General features: G+C 42.2%; 1 protein-coding gene across 2 annotated transcripts in view; it reads right to left on the minus strand.

Moving 5' to 3' along the window:
- Positions 1–26,694, minus strand: part of Farsb (phenylalanyl-tRNA synthetase subunit beta) — a 60,007-nt gene that overhangs the window by 8,906 nt on the left and 24,407 nt on the right. The window contains exons 14-17 of one of the 2 annotated variants that reach the window (XM_087565470.1): positions 24,661–24,753; positions 20,818–20,935; positions 8,336–8,491; positions 7,907–8,171 (exon numbers count right to left, since the gene is read on the minus strand). In XM_087565470.1, the coding sequence (XP_087421596.1) occupies positions 8,038–8,171; positions 8,336–8,491; positions 20,818–20,935; positions 24,661–24,753 (501 nt within the window). In that variant the 3' untranslated portion in view covers positions 7,907–8,037. 2 annotated transcript variants of the gene reach the window in all.

The raw sequence follows: 26,694 nt of genomic DNA on the forward strand, positions 1-26,694 counted from the left end.
AAACCACAGAACGTACAACTCCGTGTAAACACATCATCTCATCGGCTGCACCTGCAATGTGAGGATCAGAGGCCTGGCAGATGGGTACCTAACAGTGATGTACCCTTTGTCCCCATGACCCCATACTCCTAGGAATGTCCTCCAAGAGTGCACTGACAGAGCATCAAATAGCACGAGCACAGGCTGCACACAGGTACTGATGGGGATAAGCCAGCACTCACTGATGGAGGACCGGTCTCACTCCGGGGTTCTACACGTAAGAACAGTTCATTTGGGCCAAAGGAAAAGGCCCCATATGCTGCCTCTGTGAATGCTGGGACAGGAAGACAGCTACAAAAACAGTGTGCACAGCATTGGTCACTCAGCTGAGAAGGCAGAAGGGTGTATATGCATATATGTGCACTTACATCTAAAAACAAACCACAGAAGGAGAAATGAGAAGAAAGCAGAGGTCAGTGGAGCACCTGAGAGGTGAAGGCAGAGGCATCATGGGTTCAAGGTCAGTCATGGTTATATAGAAACACCCTGTCTAAAAAAAAAAAAAAAAAGAAAAAACCAACACACACACACACACCCCAGACAAACAAACAAAGCCCCACAGCCCCAGAAGGCAGTAAAGGAGTGGGATGAAGATGAGACAGAGACTGAATGTGATTATCTATATGTATCACTGCACAGGTTATACTACAGATAAAAGAAACGACCAGATGTCGTGCTTACACTATTATCAGTTGTCAGAGTTAGTCACATTGGAAGTCTCCTTTTGAAACCCTGATGACGTCCAGCCAGATGAGTAAAAGCAAACAGCAACAGACATGTGTTAAAAACCAAGAGTTTCAGTAACTATACAGTATATAAATATCCTGTTCTGAATATGAACTGAACACATCTGTGTTCGGATGGAGATGTAGCTTAGTGGTGAAGTATTGTGGCTAACATACAGTAGGCCCTAGGTTCAAACTCCAGGACTAAAAGGCAAACGAAAGCCTGTTTGATTTGAAAAGATCAACACTTAAAAATTAAATGAATAAACAAGTGTCTTCTGAGTCTCCATCATCTTTGTATGCTAAAAAGCCCAGAAACAAAGTTGCACACAACAGTGAACCTTAGCACACAGAGCATGGAATTAACTTGATTTCTCACTAAAAGGGACCAGGGATCCTTGGGCACATGGCTGACTCCAGTGCCATGTAGTACAACCTCATGGGGTGCTCAGCACAGGGTGATGAAGGAAGGGTTCACTCCAAGGTGCTGGCCTCGAGGAAGGTAAGAATAGAGACGGCAGGTCCTCGTGGGTCTCCTACAGTTTGGAACCCTCAAGCTAAGCTCTGCTGGACAAAATTTTGACTCAGCGTTCAGTTCCTCTCACTGGGTTGTCACTCAGGCAAGTGTAAGCAGGAGCTGTGTTATGGAATTCAGCAATAGGAGACTGTGATGGAGAGATCTACCAAGACTGTTCTGCATCACAGCCCTGTGAGCCCAGCTCTCAGGAGGCTGAAAAGAAGGACAGTCTGGTCTACAAAACAACTTTGTCTCAAAACCGAAAACAAGACTAGAAACCACACAGCAAGAGCTTAACTGCCCCTAAGGGCTACAGTCCTGTCCTGTGTACATTGCTATGTTTCTTCCTGATACCATCTCTGTGGAACTTAGGCTTTGAGCACTAAATTAAAAAGTTCACATCACCTAAATTTTAAAAGTTTCAAATTTATCTCTGTCAAGTGTTAAAAACATAAAATTGTGATTATCAATTAGTTCAATTATGTTCTCATTTATTATCACGGAGACATTAATACTTCTATGAACTGCTAACTGGTATAAGTGATTTGATATATTATTACTTACATGTGTAAATAAATAATATTAATTTTTTTCAGAAGAGGTCTAAAGCTATGACTCAGTTAGAAGAGTCCTCACCAAACATGCAAAGCCCTGGTTCAATTTCAAGCACCCCATAAACAAAACTCGATGATACATCCCTTTAATCCTGGCTGCAGATGGATCCAAAGTTTGGGCAGTGCAAAGGCTCATCGGTGACCCAAGTCTTCCCCAGCACACACACGGTGGAAAGAGAACTGATTCCCACAAGTTGTTCTCTAACTTCCCAGAACATATGGTGGTATGCATGCCCAGACCTCCCACAAAAATATGTAAAAAAATGTAGTAAGAGGATATTTTAAGATCATCATCAGTCTGTGTAGCAAGTTCAAGGCCAATCTAGGCTATATGAGACCTGTCTCAAAAAAACAAAACCAAACTAACATTAAAACAAAAACAGAAGCCAAACTTTTCAGCAGACATAAAACTAAAAGCAAATAGTTTTTAAATTCAAATTCCAAATTCCAAGCTTAGCTTGGCGGTGCAGTATTATCTGCCCATTAAGAAGAATGGAATTGACCGTTCACCAGAAAATGGACAGAACCTCATTTTAAGTGACTCGATAATGCTGCATGTTCTCTTATGCAATAACTAGGTATTAAAGATATAAAATCCAAGTACTTTACATACTGAGCATGTATCAAAATATCGCAAAGATGGTCGTATTATATTGTATAAGTAACAAACAAACTTGAAAAGCTAAAATTGAAAAGCCCTTCAGTGAAGTTTTATAGAATCCTTGCTTATCATGTATGAGGCTCTGGGTTTGATCCCTGAGGTGCATTTGCTCACATATATAAAATTATTAAGTTTTATAGGTTCTATATACACAGTTACACATATAACACATAAGCAATATATAGTGTATCTGCAGAATTCAAACTCAATCAAAGGGCAATTAAGAAAAATGTCTGGCTGGTAACTAGAGAGACTACCAGGTATTCCCAAAGCAGAGAACAGCTTGCCTGGAGGTTGGGGAGCAGGACTGCTTCCTTCTCTCAAGCTGGGGTATGGTAATTCTCTTTGTCTGAGAATAGTTAAGAAAATCTGTCAGCTCATAGATGCACTTCCTCCCTCAGGGATCAATATGAAGTCTGGGGAGTCGAGACTAGTTTCCGTTCACTAAGAACCGCCACTGAACCAGCTTCCTCCTGAGAGCCCAGGACCTGCTTTTAACATCCCCAGGAAGGGCACTTCTAACAAAGGCTGAGAGAAACCTTTTTGTTAACAGAAAAGGGTTATGTGCTAGGTAGCTCTGTGTCATCCTGCATGGGGTAAATGAAGAGTTTTGAACTTTGGAAAAAGACAGAGAATATAAAAAGGTCTTTAGGAGAAATAATAATAACAACAACAACACAAACACAAAAGTTGTGTGTCACATGTGTTATGACACTATCAGAGCACTGAACTAAACCATTCTGTGTAGGGTTTGTGAATACAATGATTTGTAGAACAAAATACATCTGAAGAAAGCGAAGTGTCCATGTGTGGGAAGACCTTTACCTTACACACAGAAATGAGGCAGGAATGATGAACCTTATTCACAAGTAAGACAGGCCGAGTGAACCGTGAGATAGGTGCTAGAGCTTCCACGAGCCCTGCAACCCTACTGTCCTGCTGCCTGCCCCCAGTCTTTTACCACTTCAGAGTACATGGACACAGTACTGGGAATCTTTGATCACAGCTGTAGACAATCACTGAAGAGGTCCTCTTTGTAAGGTCACAAGGCTCTAAGCTTCAAACTTTTTACCAAAGCCGATGCCTTAGCAGATTAGTCTTTGCTGATGGTACAGTGCTGACACTTTCCTTAGATGCCCTATATTATACTTCAGGATGCTCCGTGTAACCAAACCATAAACTGAACACCCTGACTTCAACAAGCTGTTCAGATACTTTCCCAATGAATTTTTAAGCTCATGTTACACTAAGACAGAGTGACAAGGGAAACAGCACAACCCCACTCATGTATTTTAGCCTCTGAGATCTTTCCCAGGTGTCCTGAAAGGGGAATAAGGTCATGACCTTGGGTCAAGCCGACGCTCACTAGGTATTACTCTAACAGAAGGGGAGTACATATGGTGCTGAGCTAACTGTGTGCATTACAAGGTCAATTTTCATTGCCTGAAATGAATTCTGAGTAGCATGAAAACTCAGACTGTCAAAAACAAACAAACTCACTAAAGCTCTGAAACCTGTCTGCTCACCAAGGATCTTGTCTCCAGTTAAACTGAACTTTCTGGAGAACTACAAAAACAAAAAAACAAAAACTGAACGAGGTAACAAGCTAAGGAGGAAAAACCACACACTGGAGTCAATGCAGCCAACCACAAACAAAGCCCACCACATTCTACAAGAAATTATTTTTGCCACCGATTTGCCCAGCAATCACATTACTGTTCTAAACACAAAAATGTTGAGAATTTTCCTTGCCCAGAAGTGGTTTTGTTAAAAGGCTAAGTGCATCTTAACATACATAATTTAGTTTGCAACAAACCACAGAAATGAAGGGGAAAAGCCTGAAAAAAATAAAAACATATATTTGGTATAATGATCTGATCAAATACCTCTAAAGCACTCTGTGCTGAGCGTCTGAAACCCTTATAATGCTCTGCAGTGTGCTAACAAGGGTTTTTTTCCACTCAGCCTGATCCCATTCTAGCATCAATTTGACAATCTATATCACTTTATGGTCTTAGATTCTGGAGGTGCTCAGAAAATGAAAAATATGTATGATCAGTGACCATGCCTTTCCTCTCTGCTGCAGACACACACAGCTGCAGAGAGCTGCCACCACTCCATCAGTAAGGCCGTGCTCTAAAGTCAGCCTCCCCGGGAGCCAGGCGACCATCAACCACATGAATTTCCAGCGTTCTCTTCCAATGGGCAAGGCCAGGTTCTAGGAGGAAGACTGAGCTCCACTCTACTCATTCTCCAGACATAGTAGACAGAAGGAAGCTTGTAAGCAAGCACTAAGAGAAAGGGAGCAACAAGGCCCAAGTCACATGGTCAAGCAGCCCTGCTTAACAGACTAAGCCAAAGTATAACTGCAAAGCCGCTAGGGATGTTTAATTATTAAAAAGTAAGCCATATGCTAAAGAAATAAAAGACAGTCCAGGAATCAAAGTGGCATGAAACAGTAGTTCTAATTCTGGTTCTACTTGCCGTACTTCCTACCATATACACATATCTATATCTACATGGACTGTGTGTGTGTGTGTGTATATATACTCTGTGTGTATACTGTGTGTGTATATATATATATATATACTGTGTGTGTATATATATACTCTGTGTGTATACTGTGTGTGTGTATATATATATATACTGTGTGTGTGTGTATATATATGCTGTGTGTGTATATATATATACTGTGTGTGTATATATATACTCTGTATACTGTGTGTGTATATATATATATACTGTGTGTGTGTATATATATATGCTGTGTGTGTATATATATACTCTGTGTGTATACTGTGTGTGTGTGTGTATATATATATACTGTGTGTGTATACTGTGTGTGTGTGTGTGTGTGTATATATATATATATATATCAGTAAGCCTGAGAAAAAGATACAGCTAAACACACTCCAACGACTAAATCCCTGTGCTTACAAAATGGAGTCTAGAAAATTATTTGTTGTTCCTTAGTTGTGGTTACACATCACAGGCAGAGTGCTTTTTTTTTTTTTTTTTTTTTGCTGCTGCTGACTTATTTTGACAAGCCATTTATTTAGACCTTGATTTTTCTGACCATAAAAAAAATATAATCATATTTGTCATTAGAGAATCTAACTGAGAAATCCCTATGAATAATTAAGAGCCATTACTTACAATGACACTAACTGTCTTTGGCTTGATGGCTTTTACAAAGAGCATCCTGAAGAGAAAAGCACCCAGGAACTAGGCACATGCCCCAGAGCCCAAGGAGCGGGATGTGGCTGCTGATGGCGATGAGAAACTAATGGTAGGAAACGAGAGTAAATTCTCCCCTTCTCTTTTCAAGGAAGTCCAGTTAGACACACATACCAGGTAATACTGCTCCAGGCCACCTATGTGTGCACCTTATAGCAAAGCTTTCAAAATACACACTATGGTATTCTGAGAGCCAAATGTAGACCCCAAAGGAAAACTAATAAGCCCTTAAATTTTTGTATGAAAAACAGACAAAGTAAGCTAGGTGTGGTGGCTCCCGCCAATCATCTCTGTACTCAGGAAGCAAAGGGGAAGGATTGAAAACTGAAAGCAAGCTTAGGCTAAGCAGCCAGAGCCTGCGTCAGGACACCAAGGGCAGGGTACATTGCAGTAGCAGAGTGTTTGCTTAGACTGCCCCAGGCCCTGGGTGCAATCTCTAGCACTGAAGAGGAAAAAAGTAACAACTTGTCCTAAGCAAAAGAAACATGAAGACCTACAAGGAATTAGAAAACAGTTCTAATCACTGGATGGTGGGCTTGATGGCACACACCTTTAATCCTACATTCATTCAGGAGGCAGGAGGAGGCCAATCTCTGTGAATTCAAAGTCAGACTGGTTTACACACTGAGCTCCGGGACCATCAGAGTTACATGGTCAGACTCCAAGAGTAAGCTGGCTGGTAGAGACAGACTCCATAGCCCAGCAATCAGTAGGCAGGGCAGGCGGAGCTCCTGAGTTGGAGGCCTGATCTACAGAGCTAGTTAGTTCCAGGGAGAAATGAGGAGAAGGGAGGGAACTGGGTGGGGATGAAGAGAATAGTTATAACTAATAGATACTTTGTAATTTAAAAACAACTCTAGGCCAAAATAGCAGATACTTTGTATTATGGAAATTAGATGCTAAAAGTTCTCTATTGGTTTGAACTTTAATATCCACGTGATTCAAATTACTTAAGTTTGAAATTACAAAAATATAATTTTTAAGATCAACACCTAATGGCTGTCATACAAGGCTCTAAATAATATAGACTATGAAAATTTCCGTATGTTGGATGCCGCTATTTTTATCTTCTGGTGGCATCTGACCCTCACTCTTAGACAGTCCCTCTCACTGCTCCTCAGTACCCTGCAAGGCCTCCCACCATGGACTCAGCACCATTCTTCCTGCCTCCAAACGACAGGCTGTCGCATTAATCCCACTGCAGTACAGACCTGCTATCACCCACCCGCTTCAAAAGAAGCAGAAGCCTCTACACTTTCTAGCTAGCTGAAGGCCCTCGCCAGCATCCAGAACTCCTTCCACAGCTTGTAGCCACACAAATGGCCTTCTACTCTACATGCATCCCACAGTACTCACCTTCAGATTTGCCCATGGGCTCTGCGGAACAGAGCCTGGCCCTATTCTTTCAGAGACCCTGTCACTTCCCCCAGCTCATTTCTACAACTGTACAACCGCTGACAGCGTGTGTGCAGCAAAACCTGAAGCAACTGGAGGAAAAGTCCTGGGTTTGACATGAACAACTGGGCCCAACCCACACAACTTGCCTCCCCTGAACTGCTTCACTTATAACGCCCAGATATTGTACTACATGGACTCTAAGATCCAGTTCCAGCACTGGACTCTACTATGCAAGCATAACACATTCTCACTGGATCACATCTGATGGGAAATGTATAGAAATGCCTAACTCCTATGACTATTAAACTGCTCAACTTTATGTGAGAAACAGCCCAACATAGCTAGATATTTCAGAGCTATTTTAAAAAATGGTTCAAAATAAAAAAGAAAACAAGCCACAATAAAAAAGAAAAATAGAAAAAAAACTCTGAGAATTAAGAAAATAAATATAAGCAAAGCCCCAAAATATTTCCTCGCCAAACCTCACTATAAATAACTGCTAAGTAACACTTTCAAAATGAAGGTTCTGGTGGAAATTTAGGATGCCAAATCCAGTCCTAAAAACAGCAATGTAAACAGCAGGAATGAGTGATAAAAATACTTGGCTTCAATTGTTTCTAGGTTTCTTGTCAAAGAAAATAAGCTTAGATTCAAGCCACAGGAGAACAAACAGCAAAAGTTTCAGAACTCCTCGGACAAGGAGAAAGCAGCATGCTAGGAGCACACACGTGGCATTTATTGGTCTAAATTAAAGCCAGAGACTGGACTGTGCTTTTGGCAGTGGATTCCACCTTGCTCCGTGATTAACAAGTGAAGTTTTCACAGTGGCATTCTTCTGGCCTTGCCTCAAAGCTGCAGGCTGCCCTTCAGTCGTCCGAGCCTGCAGCCTGCGCTCTCCGGCTCACTGGTGCCACAGAGGTCACTTGCAAAAGCAACACTGCAGCAGCTCCTAACCATTTCCCAGAGCAACTCCTGAGGTTCTGGAGGGAAAGAGAACAGTATATTCTAGAAAATACTAACAATTAAAATAAAGTTCTCTGCCCTTTACTGCCCACACTCTCTAAATCAAAAGCAAAATGAAATGGAACTGGACTTTATGAAAGCAGGATGCGCCTTTCGTCACTCGCCGACTCGGGCATCTTACCTGCGGAGGCTTTGATCACGTAGCCCCCACTTTCCTCACCGGGAGGCACATCGAGCAGCTGCATAATTCTGTCCAGCAGTCCATGGATGATCTCAAACCCAGGATTCTTGTTGTAATAAACAGCACAGAGATGCCTGTAGTTTTTTGCGCCTACATCTAGAAAAGCAAAGATGACTTGGTCAACGGGTCACATTAGCCATTATTTAACCAACGAAATTAACAAGAGATTAGCAGATTATTTGACACCAAGAGGAGCAACCAGCCTCAGAAATTGAAGACAAGATCAAACTACTTAGCCACCCAATTTTCAAAGGTGTTTACTCTGGGGAAGGCTGGCCCCAGGTGGAAAGGTTTACTACAGAACCTACTTGTAGAACCTGCTATAAACACTCTAGCACAATGTACCAGTTAATGATTCATACTCTGTCCTCAAGATACCACCGCAATCCTACTACTAAACACCTGAAGAGCTTTCTGCCCAACACGCACTATATTATTTCCAGTAGAGACACAGAAACCTAGATAGGATGAGTGCAGTACAGTCACTCCTTGGAGCACTGTGGAGGTTGTGGGAAAGCATTCTGGGAAAGCACTCCTTAATGGTCAACAGCGAACACTTATAACAGTAAAACAAACAAAATCCTGGGGAGATTGCTGGGGATTGAACTGAGGACTTTGCTGTACCCCCAGATCCTGTATTTTTTTTTAAAGGAGGCCAAGTTAAAAAGGAAACCAAACTAAATTATGTTGTTCAAAGAAAGAACCTGCACAGGTTGGAAAATTAAGAAGCAAAACAAGGCAGTAACTATCAGCAGAGTTGAGAGGGACGGCACTGCAGCAGAAGCGTCACAGCAGACTCCGAGGATCCTGGTACATTCCATCTCTTAGCCATGTTATAATTACAGCACAGTACTGTTTACCTTATAATCTTAAAAACAAGCTGTGTGATGTATACATAGAATTCTACATAAACCTTCACAATAAAAGCCCGGAATGAGGGGCTAGACAACTGACTCGGTGGTTAAGAGCACTTGGTGCTCTTGCCAAGACCAGGTTTAGCTCTTAGCACTTCCCACATAGCAGCTTGCCACCATCCATAAGCCCTGGGAATCTGACCATCTTCTGAACTCCAAGGGCACAGATAAACAGACGAGCAAAATACTCATGCACGTAAAATAAAATTTTAAAAATCATTTTTTCATGAAAGAAGTAAAACAAAGGATGTTTACCAATCCAAAGACAACCCACCAAGAGAGATAAGCTACACATAGCCAGTCAAACCTACACGATCCCCATACTTGAGGTACAAAAGCCTTTCGTTTAATGTGACTGAGGGCAGGACCATGTGTGAAGGGACACTACCATGTACTACACCTTCCCCACACCTCACAGTCACTCTTACAGAAACAGAAATAGGAGGGTGGCTGTCAGGGCTGACAGAAAGGAAGGGTGGAGAAGTGCCATTCACAGAGCTCCAGCCCTGTGTGCTGAGACCGTTTTAGTGGTCTTTCACACAAGAATGTGTAGAACTGCTGCTGTGCTGTGCACGTAAAAGCTTACTAAGAAGGTAGTTTGCATCTGTATTTTAAACCACCACAATAACTTTTAAAAGTACGTGACGAATCAAAACTATACAATAGAGCCATAGTAACACACATCCATGCATAGGGAAAAAACGACTCAAATGAAATAGATCTAATATTTACCGGTTATGCCTCGAAGAGATCATTTTTTTCTATGTTTGTGTTTGACTAGTTTAAATCTTTCCAAGACTAATATATGTTACCTTAAATAAAAATAAGACAAACTGCCAGACAGTGGTAGCACACTCCTTTAATCCCAGCACTCGGGAAGCAGAGGCAGATGGATCTCTTGAGTTTGAGGCCAACCTGGTCTACAGAAAAAGTTCTAGGATAGCAAAGGCTAAGCAGAGAAACCTCCCCCAGCCACCCAACCTGACAAAGACTCACAACCCAAGATGAACCCCAGTGGATAACTGGGTAATGGACCAGTGGATAACTGGATAATGGACCAGTGAGACGGCACTGCCACATCAAACTGTCAGTGGACCTAAAAGGTGGAAGGTTCTTGGAGGCACTGTAGTGAATCAAAGAAGCCAGCCACAGAAGGCTACAGGACATAAGACCCACTCACGCCATGGTAGAAAAGTGTATTTCACACAGCTAAGACTAGATGGTAGCTGTATAAAGTAAAATATGGGGCAAATGTGACAAAATGGGAAATATGGAGGACTTCCAGGGTGATGTTGTTCAGGTGATGATCTAAAAAGTGCACAGCACATAAAGGAGGACTTGAAGTGGGCGGCGGCAGCATTTAACTTGAAAACTAGCACACACTAGGTAACTGGAGACACACAGCTCTAGATACAAATTCAAATGCACTTGGCCTCTTCTACATTTTAAATTAGGAGAAAGGAAAACCTGTCTGGGAAACAGAGTGAAAACTGAGCTGCCTCTGCTCACATGGACTGAACAACACTCGCCTGCAGCTTTCCACACTCAAAAGCTACTAGCCACGCTGGCACAATGGCCTTTCATCGCCCCGATAACCAGATACCGTGGCCTTCAGGCCACCCGTGAGCTCTGTCAGGGACTGGGTATCTACCAACAGCCACTGATGTCATTATTAGCTCAAGACACTGCAAGCAAGGATTACTGCTTCTATGGAGCAGATGGAGAAGCCAAACCTCAGGGCAGTTAAGTGGAGTTGCCCAAAGTCAGCTAACTAGCTCGGGCTAATCATTATCAATTCCACAGCTATGAAGTTACAATCAGGACTCGCTCAGAGCTGACCAAACCCCACACTCTCCACTGCCCTACAGAGCACCGTAAAGGATTTTGAAGGGAAACAGTATAAAGATAAATGCATGTGTAGCCAGAGAGCTGCTTAACACAATCAAAGATGTGCACACTTGAAACATTTTTAGTACAAAGAACAGATGTTTTACTTCTCCAAAGTTTTTACGATTCTTTAAATTTTCGTAAGTCACTGAAATAAATTAGTTTTCAAAATCTGGAATCTGTGTCCATCTGTCCATCAACAGTATTTCACCTTATGGAGACTATGTTCTCAGTAACTTCTGACTGAATAGACATGGAGAAGGAGCCGCTCTTGCTCACGCACTCACTCACCATTTACCACTTCTGCCTGCTGTGCTTGAGGCACGCTAGCCTTCCTCACACCGCAATGCCCAGACACACTGCAGGACTCACACAAACTAAACACTTAACTTCTCAGCACATAACTACCGTCTAGAAAGAGGCAAGCACAGGGAAGCAATTACCACACCAGGCCAGGAGCCCAGAGTGGACCCTATTCCAAGGCAGCATGAGGGATGAGTATTTCACTACCACCCCTTGCTACTGTTCCCATCAAGGACACAGAACTCTGCTATCCAAACTCTATAATCAAAGGTGCAGGGCTAAGATCAATATTAAAGTCAGGCAGGTATAAATGCCAGGTAACCCAGCAGCATGCATAAACTAAAGTGAAAGACCTAATTCTGCTCAGAAATGTGAACACACACACACACACACACACACACACACACACACACACACACACACACACAGTCTTTCTCCTCCTGAAGGGAAACAGAACTAAATGACCCTTTCATACTACTGACTTGCTTCTGGGTACTCCTGCCATGTGGTCCCCATTTGCTGGTGTCACATGCCTCCACTTTAACACAGGCATGGACTGAAACCACTTTGTAGTTCCATACTCACTGTGAGAGAACAGGCCGACAGGAAGGCCGCCATTCAGAGAGCTCACCGATGCAAATGAGAAGCTGCTTTAGTTTGGCAACCTTTGCCTTGGAGTACTTTTCCCTAATCTCCCAATTATTTAAGTGAACCTTTCTTGATAACAGTAAAATATCTAGACCAAACCACAGCATTTTTAAAGCAAATTATGTGCTTTGAGGGACTATAGCAAAAAAAATTTACAGTTTAAAAACTGTTTTTAAAAAAGCTCTGGGAATGGGATTCAGTTGATAAGAGTGCTTTTGTAGCACTGCATGGTGACACTTGCTTGTCAAGAGGATCAGAAGCTCAAGTCATCTTTGGATACACAGTGAGTTTAAAGCTATCCTAGGCTACAGGAGACCTTGTCTTCAAAAAGGTAAAAAAATAAAATTAAAGTTTATCTCAATGAAGAAAAGTTTCAGCATGTTTATGACACACCTGGAAAAAAATAAACTAACCTCTAGGTCTAATTTTGCGATACTTTGAGGGCTATGCATTAACCTCATTACTTCGGTGTCTCCTCCCTACCCCAACACTGTTTTTTCACATTTTCCAAAGATGCTGTCCCCTCTGGATTTAGTTCTTTATATTTTGTTAAAACATTCACTGTCCATTCCCATCACCACCTACAGAAAAATGACTAGGCATGCTAAAATTCCCACCTCCTTGCCTTCTGCCCGAGAGGCCATATTACATCACAGGAAGTAAAGACTGCATGCCACAGAGTAAGAACTATTTAGATTTCATGCCAAAGCTAGGGTTTGTTGGAAATGCCTCGGTTCTTTATAACTCAGTTAACAGACCTCTTGTGTCATGCCATCAAACAATTCGCTTCTTAAATGGGCCTGCCAAGTATGTCAGCCTAAATTATCCGTGTACTGCACAGACTTCAAAGTGCTGCCTGGAGAGAGCTGATCTAAACCACCCAAAGGAGGAGTGGCTAGATGCAGTTCTGTGAGCTCGAAGAGTACAACAAATGACTTTCTTCTTTTTTTTTTTTTTAAGGAAAAGAAAAGGGAGTGGCACATGGTGTCCTGAGCATGTGACTCTACTCATATCCTGGGCTTTGCCATAGGCTTCCAGGCAGTGCAGATCCTGTTGCACTGATGATTAGAGGGGAATTAGTGGTTTCTGGTAATCATATCATCCAGGGTACAGTCTTCCTTATGTCCGCATGAACCCAGACGCCTAAATAAAGATGCTGAACGAACAAACGTGTCTGGGGAGAACAGAAAGCTTCTAGAATAATCAAGGGCTGATGCTGTGCTCAGGCTGGAGATTAGCAGTAGGCCGGACTCAGAGAAAGAAGCACATCACTGTAGCATCTATGTCTACTTGTCCAGCAGCATTTTCAACACTGGTACTCACAAGACTTTAACTCGTGCCGCAGACCTACCTCCTAAAGGATTTCAGCACCTCTAAATGACCAGAGCTAATGTAGGGAAGCAAGAACCCTGACATCACCCTGACAGAACTATAAATTACCACAGAGGAAGTAACTCAGCAAAGACATGGAAGCGAAGGAGAGACTAGACAGGGAGATTAGCAGCAGTGACTGGGGACAAGCAGTGGGGGTGTGAATAAAACACAGGGCACAATAGCCAGCAGGTGCCTCTAATCCCATCACTCGAGGCAGAGGTAGTCAGATTGGAGGCCAGCTTGGTCTACACAGCAAGTTCCGACCAAGCCAGATGTACTTGTTATAAGAAGAAAGAGGAGGAGAACAGAAGAAAAGAAAATGGCATAGTGAAATCCATTTTATAGGTATAATTAATATATGTGATACAGTATTAGATGCCACATATATTTATACATATAGACATAACTAAATGCTGGGTATGTTGATTCATATGCACCTATAAGCGGGATGTTACTTTGAAGACAGTCGAGGTCACACAGCAAGACCTGTCTCAAAACCAACCAAATCAAAACAAAAAAGAAAAAAAAATCAGTTAAAAATTTTAGAAAATCATTTACTAAATTATCAAATATTTAAATGTATATACCTAGGAACTAACAAATTGTTATTTCTAAAAATAAGTATTTGTACAAGGGAAAATGATACTCACTTAAAGAAATACTTTAGGAAAAGTCTCATAACAATCTATTCATTCACGCTCACTCTGCTTCCACATGGTAGAATATTATGTAACCATTAAAAATGAGATCAACAATATGCATTCAGCTAGGCTAGATTAAGTGTAACCACATCTGTGTAAACTATAAAGCTGTCACCTTTCTTTGTAGCTGCACACAGATAGACACAAGGACTGGCAGTGAATTAACTCTAGGTGTGGAATGACTGACAAGTTGTAGATCTTATTTTTTTAATTAAACAAAAGAACAAAACTCTTAAATCAATAGTACATGTTCATGAAAGCTTAAGGATATCAAGAATATATGTTCGATCGTAAGAAAGCAACAGCCTTCCTAAAATGCTTATCTGTGGCCGCACCAAAGCACAGCCCAGCCTTTGCTTTCGAGTGATGCTGAGAGTAGAGAAACAACTGTGAAAGGAACCTCTAAATTCTCAATGCATACAGGGAAGAAATTATATTCCTGAGGGTTGGCTTTTATTCTGTTAACATAAACCTGGAATGGATTTTTATCTATTAAAACCACAGTACTGGATGCATGACAGGGCACATCATACTCACGTTAGCAGATCTTAACTGTGGAACCAAGCACACTAAAATAACTTCTCTATTAAAATGGTATATTTACTCAGCTACGATGTCATCTCATACGCAAAGGATGCTGCTTCAAAAGTGTGAGCACCAGTCTCCTTCCACCCATGCTTTTTGAATTATTAATTGGAAATTCTACATGCCAAAAATATGAAATGGTGAAATTAAATTAATCCAGACCGATGACATAAGCCCTCTTCAGAAAGCCGCATTCCACATGTGGATGCTGGGTAATCTTCTATTATCTGAGGCTCCAGAATTGATGAGAGTGTCTCAGAAGACAGGTATTCACAGGCCTAACAGTGTTCTTCTAGAGCCTTCATCAAACACATAAGCATACCAAAAGTTATAAAGACCTGACCTTCATTTCACTCATGTATGTCTATTTTTTGTCGTGCCAGAGATTGAACCCAAGGCTTTACCTCTATGTCTAATGTTCTGTAACACACGGCAGGTAAACACTAACATCCATGTGTGTGCATGTGTACAAATAGTATGCTGAGGAAACAGCATATGCAAAGACCAAACAGTTATGCTCTGTGGCAGCCATGATGCTCAAGGGAGAGAGAAGAAACAAAACTCTGAAACAGATCTTGCAATTAAAGGCTTAAAACATAAATTCTTTATTTCCACATCCACTTAGGAAGGGTAAAAAGGAACAGAGCATCCTCTCCCTTAGAGCCGCATCTGGGACAGTGTGAAGTTTGGGAACTATTTAAGTGTAACCTAGAGGCAGGAGGAATCGAGTTCAAAGCAGGAGCCGCTCTGGAGGATGGAGGGAGGTCTGAGTCGTCAAAAGCTCGGAGTAGTCGTGCTTGGAGAAGAAAGGGAGGCTGTCTAGAGCCCTCAGTGAGAGCGCTAACCACTCCCTTAGTACAGAATGACCAGTCCAGACCTTCTGAATTGCTGGTGCTGAAGCCACATTATCGGTGACTGAGATGCATGCCAGGCTGATCCTTGGATGAGCAGGTCCTGCTGGTCTGACCCTGAGGATATAAATCCCTTCAACCCTTCCCAGAGTCAAGCTTCTGCACATCCTTAGCTTCCCGCTCCTTTTAGACTTGAGCACCCTTGACCCAGAGATCCGTTTTCTCTTAGATTTCAGTGAGATTCTAGGCATGGTGGTAGCTTCCATGAGCACTGAGGGAGAAACTGTGACTGCAGGATTCAATTGTGTTTGAAAGGGAGAAGGCTGGAGTGTGCAAAATGGGCTAGCTTTTCCAGACAGGCAGTCTTTTGCTCATCCCTGCAGTTTTTCTGGCTTTTAAAAATATTTTGTTTACAGTTTGGTCATTCCTAACATTGAAAGGAATGAACTATTAACATCTGAAACCAGCCAGTAACTTCACAGCAGCCTTGCCTGCTCTCCACTGTTACCTCCCTGCTACAAAACTGAAAAACTTACCCTAGGGCAGAGACTGTACTCAGTTTCTTGTTCCAAAAACACATGCCACTCTGTCCAACAAAAGGGATAAATCAGCTTAGTCCCCTGAGTCATGACTAATTTTTAAAAGTGTTACAGCAGCTTCGGATCTTGAGGCTCAACAAATGCAGTGGCTGGCTCAGCCTCAAAAGCCAAATGTGCCTGATTTACAGTGGAAGTCTTAATGCTTGAAAAGTGTGCCTGACTTGGTTTCAAAACTGGCAGCCTTACAGCCGCATTCATCATGACGGCCATGAGAGGAGTACATGTTAGAGCAAAATGTCTGTAGGTCAAGTAGGAAAATGGGAGTTGTCTTTTTCCTGCTTTCAGAAGAACTTGGGTCAGACAGGAAAACACGGAAATCCAGATTCCATTTTTGTTTTCATTTTGGAAGCTATTTTTGCCAAGCAGACACTCATATGAGGCTTAGGGGTGCTAGGATTTTCTCGGCATTACAGAATGAGTTGCTGGCAGTCGTAGCTCCATTCTCTGCATTCCCAGGGTACTTTGCACATTCCCTCCACCGGGAGCATGGATATGCAGTGAGCTCCAGGGTTCAGCCAGTCTCTGCCTCCCTGGTCTTGGTAAGTCAGGCACATGCTCGGTTTTTCACACGGTGCTGAGGAGCTGAATTCATCTCCTCCTGCATACGTGGCAAGGGCTCTCTTACATTCCAAAGTCGTATCTAGTTTCTACCATCGTGGTTAATTACACTACCTGGCTCGTGCTCACCACACATCTCTATTTTTTTGAACCCCATAATTTGGGAACTGCTCACTAAGATTTGGGGAACTCCACTATTAATTGGAAAATCCCGCTATTATTTATTTTTGGTGGTTTCAACTTTATTATTTAAAAAGTTTCATTTAGGAACACATGGCTAGCATACAGCTAAGCGAGAGAGGACTTCTAATTTGTCACTTAAAAAATGGTAAGTTATTCAAAGAAGATTTCTTTGATTGATTGATTGATTGATTGGTTGATTACTATGCCAGTGAAGTTTTCCCTGTAGACTTTGATAAAGTTAATGCTAAAGACCTGTCAGGGCAGGCAGCTCGGCATCCATTTTGGCATTCCTTGGCAGAGTGCAACACAGCATTTTTTCCACAACTGGAATCACCCAGATCCACTTAGGTCTGAACACCATGTTGTCTTTCAATCCTGGTGAACTTTAGCATCAAGACCACGTGGCATGTGGCTACCCCAAGAAGAAGCAGTCTCTCACTATCAAGGAGAAGCAGTCTTTCTCTCACTGTCAAGGAGGAGAAGCAGTCTTTCTCTCACTATCAAGGAGAAGCAGTCTCTCACTATCAAGGAGGAGAAGCAGTCTTTCTCTCACTATCAAGGAGAAGCAGTCTCTCACTATCAAGGAGGAGAAGCAGTCTTTCTCTCACTGTCAAGGAGGAGAAGCAGTCTTTCTCTCACTGTCAAGGAGGAGAAGCAGTCTTTCTCTCACTGTCAAGGAGGAGAAGCAGTCTTTCTCTCACTATCGAGGAGGAGAAGCAGTCTTTCTCTCACTATCGAGGAGGAGAAGCAGTCTTTCTCTCACTATCGAGGAGGAGAAGCAGTCTTTCTCTCACTGTCAAGGAGGAGAAGCAGTCTTTCTCTCACTATCGAGGAGGAGAAGCAGTCTTTCTCTCACTGTCAAGGAGGAGAAGCAGTCTTTCTCTCACTATCAAGGAGAAGCAGTCTTTCACTATCGAGGAGGAGAAGCAGTCTTTCTCTCACTATCGAGGAGGAGAAGCAGTCTTTCTCTCACTGTCAAGGAGGAGAAGCAGTCTTTCTCTCACTATCGAGGAGGAGAAGCAGTCTTTCTCTCACTGTCAAGGAGGAGAAGCAGTCTTTCTCTCACTGTCAAGGAGGAGAAGCAGTCTTTCTCTCACTATCGAGGAGAAGCAGTCTTTCTCTCACTATCAAGGAGAAGCAGTCTTTCTCTCACTGTCAAGGAGGAGAAGCAGTCTTTCTCTCACTATCGAGGAGGAGAAGCAGTCTTTCTCTCACTGTCAAGGAGGAGAAGCAGTCTCTCACTATCGAGGAGGAGAAGCAGTCTTTCTCTCACTGTCAAGGAGGAGAAGCAGTCTTTCTCTCACTGTCAAGGAGGAGAAGCAGTCTCTCACTATCGAGGAGGAGAAGCAGTCTTTCTCTCACTGTCAAGGAGGAGAAGCAGTCTCTCACTATCGAGGAGGAGAAGCAGTCTTTCTCTCACTGTCAAGGAGGAGAAGCAGTCTTTCTCTCACTATCAAGGAGAAGCAGTCTTTCTCTCACTATGAAGCCGCTGGAGTTTTAAGGGCAGCCTCGCTCTCCAGGTCACCTTTCACTGTGACTGTACCTACCAGGCCCTGCCCAGGCTCTCAGCCCACACCCAAGAGTGACAGTGGGCTCTTCCAGGGCAGGGCGGTGATTTATCTTTAAAGTAAAGTATTACATTAGTATGATTTCGATTCTCATAAGGGGGGAAAACACAAAAGAAGAAAATCCAATAACACCAAGTCCCTTAAAGGTTAGAATTAAAATTCAAATCCCATTGTCTCAGCAAAGCACAGCAACTCTGTTGGCCACCCTGAGCTTTTAAGCACTACAGCAGAAAATGGACATGACCCAAGCCAGCGGCATCTGGCCCTGGGACTGCCAGCACCCTAACAAGAACAGCAGTCACCATTTACTATGTGGCTAAAACTTTCCAAATGCAGTTCCACTGGATCCTTGCTACAGCTAATGAAGCAAGTGCTGTCATTACCCCATTGTACAGATGAGAAAACAGCCAGAGTTCAAATAAACTGTACCATAGAAAGCATGACTAAAACCCACTCCCTGTGGATGCAGTCTGCACTGCTGCCTCCCTACAGATGCTGTAGATGCCCTCCTAGGCCAGATGACTAGGAGGGATCCACATGCACTTATTTAGAACACCGCATCAGAAAAGTTTTTGTTATGAAATAAGATCCAGGCCCACCTAAACAGAAAACATACTCCATCTCAACAAAAGGAAACATGTTTTCCAGATCGTAGACTCTGAGTCATTTAACTTCCCTTCATTTTCCACATGCTATTGATATGATAGAAAATATTAAAGAAAAAGAGTCAGCCAATGCAAGACAAAGCAGGATCAGACGGAAACAAACCATGGAGAAAGCAATAGATAGTTTCAACTAGGACAAAGGTTCAGAGTTCTCCGATAAGAAAAAGCACAACAGAAATGCAAATGTCCGAGCTAAAACAAGCCACAGTAAACCCAGCTCAGGCACGCGCACCTAGGGCTGAACACAACTCCGCACTGCTCCATGGCTGTAGCCAAACTGAACAGCAAAGGCGGCACCCAGGGCTGCCCCTCACTCTCACCTCACCCTCACCCTCCAGCCCTCCCCAGCCGTCAAGGAGCCCTGTCAGTTATATAAAGTATAAAGGACCCACTGCTGAAAGAGCATTGCAAAACTTTTGAGGAAACAGTGTAGTTACCTTAATCCTGGACTCAGAGTAAATGTGGAAAGAAACAGCCAAGGTTCACAGCCATCCTGGACTCTAAGTATATACACCAATGGAAAAACGAAGCAAGTCCTCCACACTCTAAATGGCTGCTACTAGATTTGTCACTTCAAAAACTTCTACAGACTCAGCCTGGAGTTAAGAAACACTCATAACCATATGGGCTGAGGGGTGAAATCAAAGGAAGGCTGCCAGCAAAGTGGTCACTGGAGGCACTGCTCACTGAGGGGCCTCGGCACTTACAGGTCTACACAGACAATTGAACCTGAGCTTGCATCAGAAAGACAGACTTCCAGGAAAACCAGGCTTCCAAATTTCCTAAATTTATATTTATTGGATAATCATGCATCCCAAGTGTTAGACCAAAAAACTCTGCTATACTAAGCTAAGTACTTGAACTTACATACTTCAAATGGGGAAATTACAAAGCACACTCCCAATCCCTGTTACAGGAGTGCTGGGCAATCAGAGCCTGACCTAACACCATGACACAAACGCCACAGGGTGCAGGGAAGAACAGTTTCAGAATGCTCGGGGACCTTCCGTTCTCCCCTCCTTTCTTCTCCTCCCAGCCCCCTCTCAAGGCTGGTACTGAGGTGAGCTCAGGGACCCATGTATGCCCATGCCAGGGACTATGGCTGAACTCTATTTTCCTGCCGTCTCTGAGCTCGATAAGGAGGTGTTTCAGTAGGGCTCCGCATAGTTGCCGAATGCTTGATGAGAACGTGCTTTCCATCCAGGAAGCAAGAGACACAGCCACCAAGCCTAAGCTCTGGCAGGATGCAGACTCAAATAAGCTAATTATAAAAGAAATTTAGGAAACAATGGGAGGGGGCCTGGAACACTTACATACGATATTTGATAATAAGTGTAAAACGATTTTATTTAGTAACAAACAACACAGCTGTGGTAGGGCTGTGTTTTGAATTACCAACTCAAGGATGCTCTGATAGTGAGGTACTAACTCGGATTTACTAAAATACTCTGAGGAGGGAAGTAGCAATATGGAAGAAAGAAACCTGGCTGCAAGCAGAGGAATAAGCATGCTAACATCTCTAAACGGGGCTGAAATTCACATGATAAAAAATGCTTAAGTACGCAAGCCAGCGGTGACTCCCTTACCTTTGCTAGGATCCTGGACTACGATGTCAGAGATCTCAAACAGCTTGAGAGGAAGGGGCATCTTCCGGTTTGCTGCAATGGTCTTCAGAAGGCCAGGAAGAAGGGTAGTGCGCGCCACCTACAGGCAAAGACGGAATTCACACTGACTCACAAAACTGGCAAATTGGGGAGGAAAAGGAGACAAAGCAAAAGCAAGCCAGCTTCCTGGCTTCAAGAAAAACTTCTGGAAAGGGCAGTGATGCCTTTTCTATTTTTAAATTCAAGTGCAGTTCACTAAAAGAACTGAAAATATTCTCCATTCCAAGTTAACAAAATAATCACCAATAAATATAATTTATACAGTGAGAAGCAAGTATGATTATTCCTATCTAAAAATTAGCTATTCCATTATAATTGTTAAAACTAAACTGGGTTTTCAAGGTTGCACATAGGCAAATTTTAATATTCTGTCTCCTTTCACAAAGTAATTGAAGTAGCCCAGGCTGCACTCCCAAATGCTCACATGCAGCCTATACTTGGTTCTTACATGCTTTGGGCTAGCTGGCTCAAACCCTCTTACCTGAATTTTCCACTTCACAATTGACTTTTACTATTTTCTGCTTTCTCTCTTCCTCATCCATTTATAGTAAATGCATGATAGATAGATAGATAGATAGATCGATAGATAGAGACAGACAGACAGACAGACAGACAGACAAGTAGATGGACATAGTTTTCTGATCCTAACAGTGAGAATTAAAAGTTCAAGGCGAGCTTGGGCAACATCATTTAAAGCCAGTCTGAGCTGCCTGGCAAGACCCTGTGTCTCTAGCCCACCATGGGAATGCACATGGAATCCTAGCACTTGGGATGCTGAGGAAGACTGTCACGTGCTCACAATCAGTCGTGGAGATACAGTGAGCACTGGGCCAGCAAGACCATCTCTCAAAGACCAAAGTGGTTTCCTTATATTTAGTTGTTAAATCTACTTTTTAGTTCTTTGCTCTAGTTTCCTCCTTTCTATAGAGGATTTATTCCAAGATGCTCTAGGGATATCAGAAACCAATGCATTAGGACCTATGATAACAGTGTATGCCCTGGGTACAGTAAGAGACCTGTTATGACAACTAATGACACACTGTAATAAAGGTTAGCCAACACAATCTCTTTTCAAAGTATCTTATATTACTATAGACCTTAGCAAGCTTGTTACATTGCTTTTTGGGTCTTGGGTTTTTTAACCCCATAAATTAGACATTTTCACCTTTTAAAAGAAGTATTTACTGTTTGGCATATCAACTATGTGGGTGGGCTCCAGGGATCAAACTCAGGTTGTAAGCCTTGCTGTATAAATCCACTGAGCCATCTTGCAAGTTCAAGTTCCTCTAACTAGATGACTGGTGCCTGTCTGTAACCTCAGCCCCTGGAGGTAGAGGCTTCTAAACAGCTTACAGCCTACCTGCGCTAACTAAGTGACTTAGTTAGGGTTCCTATTGCTGTGACAAACACTTTTCTAAATCAACTTGGGACGGAAAAGGTTGATTTCATTTTACTATTCCAGTTAACAGCCCATTGTTGAGGGAAGTCAACACTTTAGTTCAGGCAGAACAGGAACTCAGACACAGGAAATGACGCAGGAGCCATACACAAGTGCTGCTTATTAGCTTGTTCCTCGTGGTTAACTCATGCCTTTTTATAGCACCTAGAACCAGCAGCCCAGGAGTGGCACCGCCCAAGTGAACTAGGACCTCCTCCATTAATCATTAAGAGAAAAGACCAGAGGCTTTCCCCACAGGCCAAGCTGCAATCTGGTGGGAGCATTTTCTCCATTGAGGATCCAAAGCAGCAACAAAAGAGCTCTAAATTCTTTTTTTAAATTTGTCATTCTCCTTAGCATAGCGGTAAATATCCACACTTATCAATGTTTTTTGTACATATAACCATTAATTTCTTAGTTCAAATCCATCAGCAACATAAAAATTTAAAACCTGAGCCTGGTCAAACTTCAGTTCTAACTACTAATTTATGAGAAATATAGGTGACCACTAGTATGTATTCATCAAAATCCTAATTGTGGAAAGCCTGCAGAACAAAGGGCCTATATTACTAAACAAATAAAGTAAAAGAAAGGAGGTGTGTGAGAAAGATGATGAGGTGCGGACTGAATGAGGGACTAATAACCTATAGACTATGCTTAAACAACCAGCCAACTCTAATGTTGGGAATCCCAACTAAAAAGAAAAGGGCAGTTGGGAAGACTTACACAGTGACAACCATTTGAAGACTTAATATTACTGTTAACATGGGGACAAGTGAGAATACTCCATAATCTTGTTTATAATAATTGCAATCAAAATTTACATATTTTTCCTAAATAGTATTTTTCTTCTCTTCCCATGCTATAAAAACTGTCAGAGGAGAACACAAAGTTAAGAATTACATAAGAAAAGAACATGCTTGTATCCAAATTATAAGCTACTTTCCACTTAATGTAACCGTAAGTACAAACCTGTACTCTGCATTAGCAATGGCAGAATGGCTAGGTAAAGCAGGGGTAACACAGAAGCTGCCCACGCTAAAGGATTCTGGAGTATGCTAAGCTGCCTATGTACAGCAGCAGCTAAGGCACTTCTGATCTGCATTCCCTGTTTATGCAAAATGGAGCAGGCAGAACACAAACTTGGAAGAATATAACGGTTACAGAAATCTTGAGAAATACAAAATTTGTGTCACAGCTGATAAATGAAACTGGAGCAGGGGGATAGATTTAGCATAAACAAGCAAAAATCCACTCTTATTCGATGAAAATGTGCTGTGAATAAATATCAGTATAGCTGCCTCTGCTACAGTAGGTAGTTCTATAGATAAAACTCAGAATTTCTAAGTGTATACATTTCCACAGCCTATAGGATTTTCTAAAAACTACCTTTTACACACGTGAGAACCAAGGTCCACAGAAACTATTGCAGATCACAGCTGAGGTTTGCTCCACACTAGGGTCAAGTTTCCTAAACCCAGATCCTTTGGTTCTAAGATTTTTAGAACATGCCGATATGCAAAAAAAAAAAAAAAAAAAAAAAAGCCAGAGTTCACATACACAGGAAGACGGATGATAGTCAGAGTCAGCTGTTAGCAAAGCTGTTATAACTTGAAATGCATGTCCACAGCTAAGATCCTAGTTATACTCTGAAGCATGTAACACGACTGCTACTGCAGGACTGTTCCATTAAAACCTTAAACTCTATAAGAAACTGCCAATCAATTCAAGAGGGCAATGAAAGACACAGAGAGCAGTCAGCAACTGGCAGGATGGCTTACGGAGAGACATGGAGCTACTACAAATGAATGGGAGAGAGAGAATTTTAAGTAAATATCAATTATGACATGAAAAACACGGGTAAGGGTGGCTGAGCCAGCAAGACCAACACACAGAACAGCTAAGAATAGGCTGAATGTGAGCATTTGCAGGTCCAGCCTGAGCTGTGCAATGAGTTCCAGGGCAGCCTGGCCTAGTGTAAGACACCATCTCAAAGACAAAAATACTAACAATAAATATATACTTTTAAACAAGCTAACTTCACTGTCTGGTTAATAATTAATATTACATTTGCTTATCAAGCACAAGGTTCTGGGTTCAATACTAACACATACACACACACACACACACACACAGAGAGAGAGAGAGAGAGAGAAAGAGAGAGAGTGTGGGTGTGGGGGCAGGGGGACCAACTCCAAATTATCTAAGGAAAGTTCATTAAAATGGTCTAAGGCTTCACCCTGAGGTATAATAACTGAAGAAAACTTCCCTAAGTTATTTACCACAAACTGCTTTTACCCCAGTTCTTACCTACTTAAAATCCTTACCTGGAACTCAGCGGTTTTGGGGTTACCTATGTGGACTGCCTTTGTTGCAGAGATGTTCAAGCCAAGCTTATCAGCAATATCTTCTTGGGAACACTGAAAACATGTAAAATAGACTGGTATAGGGTGATGCCTAACTCAGTTTGCTCTATAGAATTCAATAAGTTAATAATAACCTAAGAATTTGATCTAATAAGTTTAACAATAATTCACTTGTAATTCATCAATCAACTCTGAATAGCTCTCTATGAGGAGTTGTAGCCACAACAGGGAGCCACTTAATGTTTTCTGCAGAGATGGGGGTTTAAGCCACACCCCAGTACTTTCTGTACTAGGTCCCCACTTACCTTTCCTGTCTAAGCTCCTAATTCCTCCATTTTCTGAGCATTATACTTTTACCTGCCTTAAGCTAAAATCACCGTGCCAACATCACACAGAGCAAACCCAAGGTTCTACTTAAGTGACGGTTCTTACACCTCTTCCATCAAAGTACCTCTAGTGGGACCAGTAAGACAGTCCCCTTCCTGGTTCCCCAGGACTTTCTGGTTACAAGTGCAATCCCAGGTTATGTCTGCATTGATTTGGGGCAGACCTGTGCAACTACGAGGATTCACATGGCTGAACTCTGCTCAGTGTTCTTTGAACTGCTGCCACTTAACTTCTCCTGCACATAACCCATCTACCTCCTAGGAACAAATAAACTACTCAGTTCTTACCCACTTTCAGGATCTAGGACAGCAGGTACATGTTAGAGCAGAACTCACTACTAGATCCAATGAATCTAAGAAGGATCAAAATTTAGAGATACTGTGTGTCCAATGCCTGACAGAGTGCTAAAACATGTAATAATAAAATGAAATGTAATCGAGTAATGAAAGTTTGTGCCATCAGGTTACTGGAGTCCTTTCTAATTTTAGAGAGATTTTGCTCACTGAACTGTTCTAAAAGGCATCCTCAAGTAGTAGGCCTTCACAGCACTAAAGAGTGATGATACCTACTGTCTGCCAGGCACTACACCAGGAGTTGAGAGAAGGTAAACAGCCAGCTCACCTGAGGGCCGGGCTGGCAGGGAACTTACCATCCTACCTCAGGCCCCCAAGTGTTGGTATCATCTATGTGCTAGTATGCACCTCCATACCCAACTTTGCCATGCTTTCTTGAAAAGGTATTAAACTCTATCAGAACAGAGACCCACACAGCTTCTGTGCTGGAGGGGACGCTTACACCACACTGAAAATGCCACTTTCTGCAGAGCAGAGGGGAAGTTTTGCTATAAGATTTAGAAACATTGTGATCAGTTAATTTAAAAATTTACATGATGCTACCTAATCTCAGACACAGCTACTTCTGTCTGTGTGAAAGAAAAAGGCTTCCCAGTGTATCTGAATGACCATGTGCTTCACTATAGTGATGGAAGAGGGGAACCATCAGGAACAGTTTTCACGAAGCATTCCTGAAGTAGCTCAGGCCCAGGAAGGAAGATGTTCTTAAATTTCAGCATTTATGTGTCTACTATAATTTTGGGAATTTAACACATATAAAACCCACAATCATAACTGGGCTGCGGTGGCACAGGCCTTTAACCTGAGCACTTGGGAAGCAGAGGCAGATGGATCTCTGAGTTTGAGGCTAGCCTGGTCTACAGAGTGAGTTCCAGCATAGGTAGGGCTATGTAGGAAAAAAAAATCTGTCTATAAACAAACAAACAAAAAAACAAACAAACCATAATCATTACAAGTGTTGCTCTTAAGCATAATCAATATAAGTGCTACTCTTAAGGTTGAAGTAGTCATTTTGTTCTAAAATTGAGTCAATTTATAGAAGATGATATTACAAGTAAGATGCAGTGCTAATTAAAATCATAATGTTGAAAAGTGAACTGCTTATTAAGAAGTCAAGGAGAACTTTTGAAGACTGATCGCCACCCCTATGTAAACTGGATATGGTAATACGGACCAGCAATGTTAAGAACTATTTATAAGAACATAACTTTATAGATGTTTGGATTTTAGTGATTTATTTTGTGTATATGGGCGT

The sequence above is a fragment of the Rattus norvegicus genome, chromosome 9 (assembly GCF_021556685.1).
Source record: "Rattus norvegicus strain SHRSP/BbbUtx chromosome 9, alternate assembly SHRSP_T2T, whole genome shotgun sequence".
Classification (NCBI taxonomy): domain Eukaryota; kingdom Metazoa; phylum Chordata; class Mammalia; order Rodentia; family Muridae; genus Rattus; species Rattus norvegicus.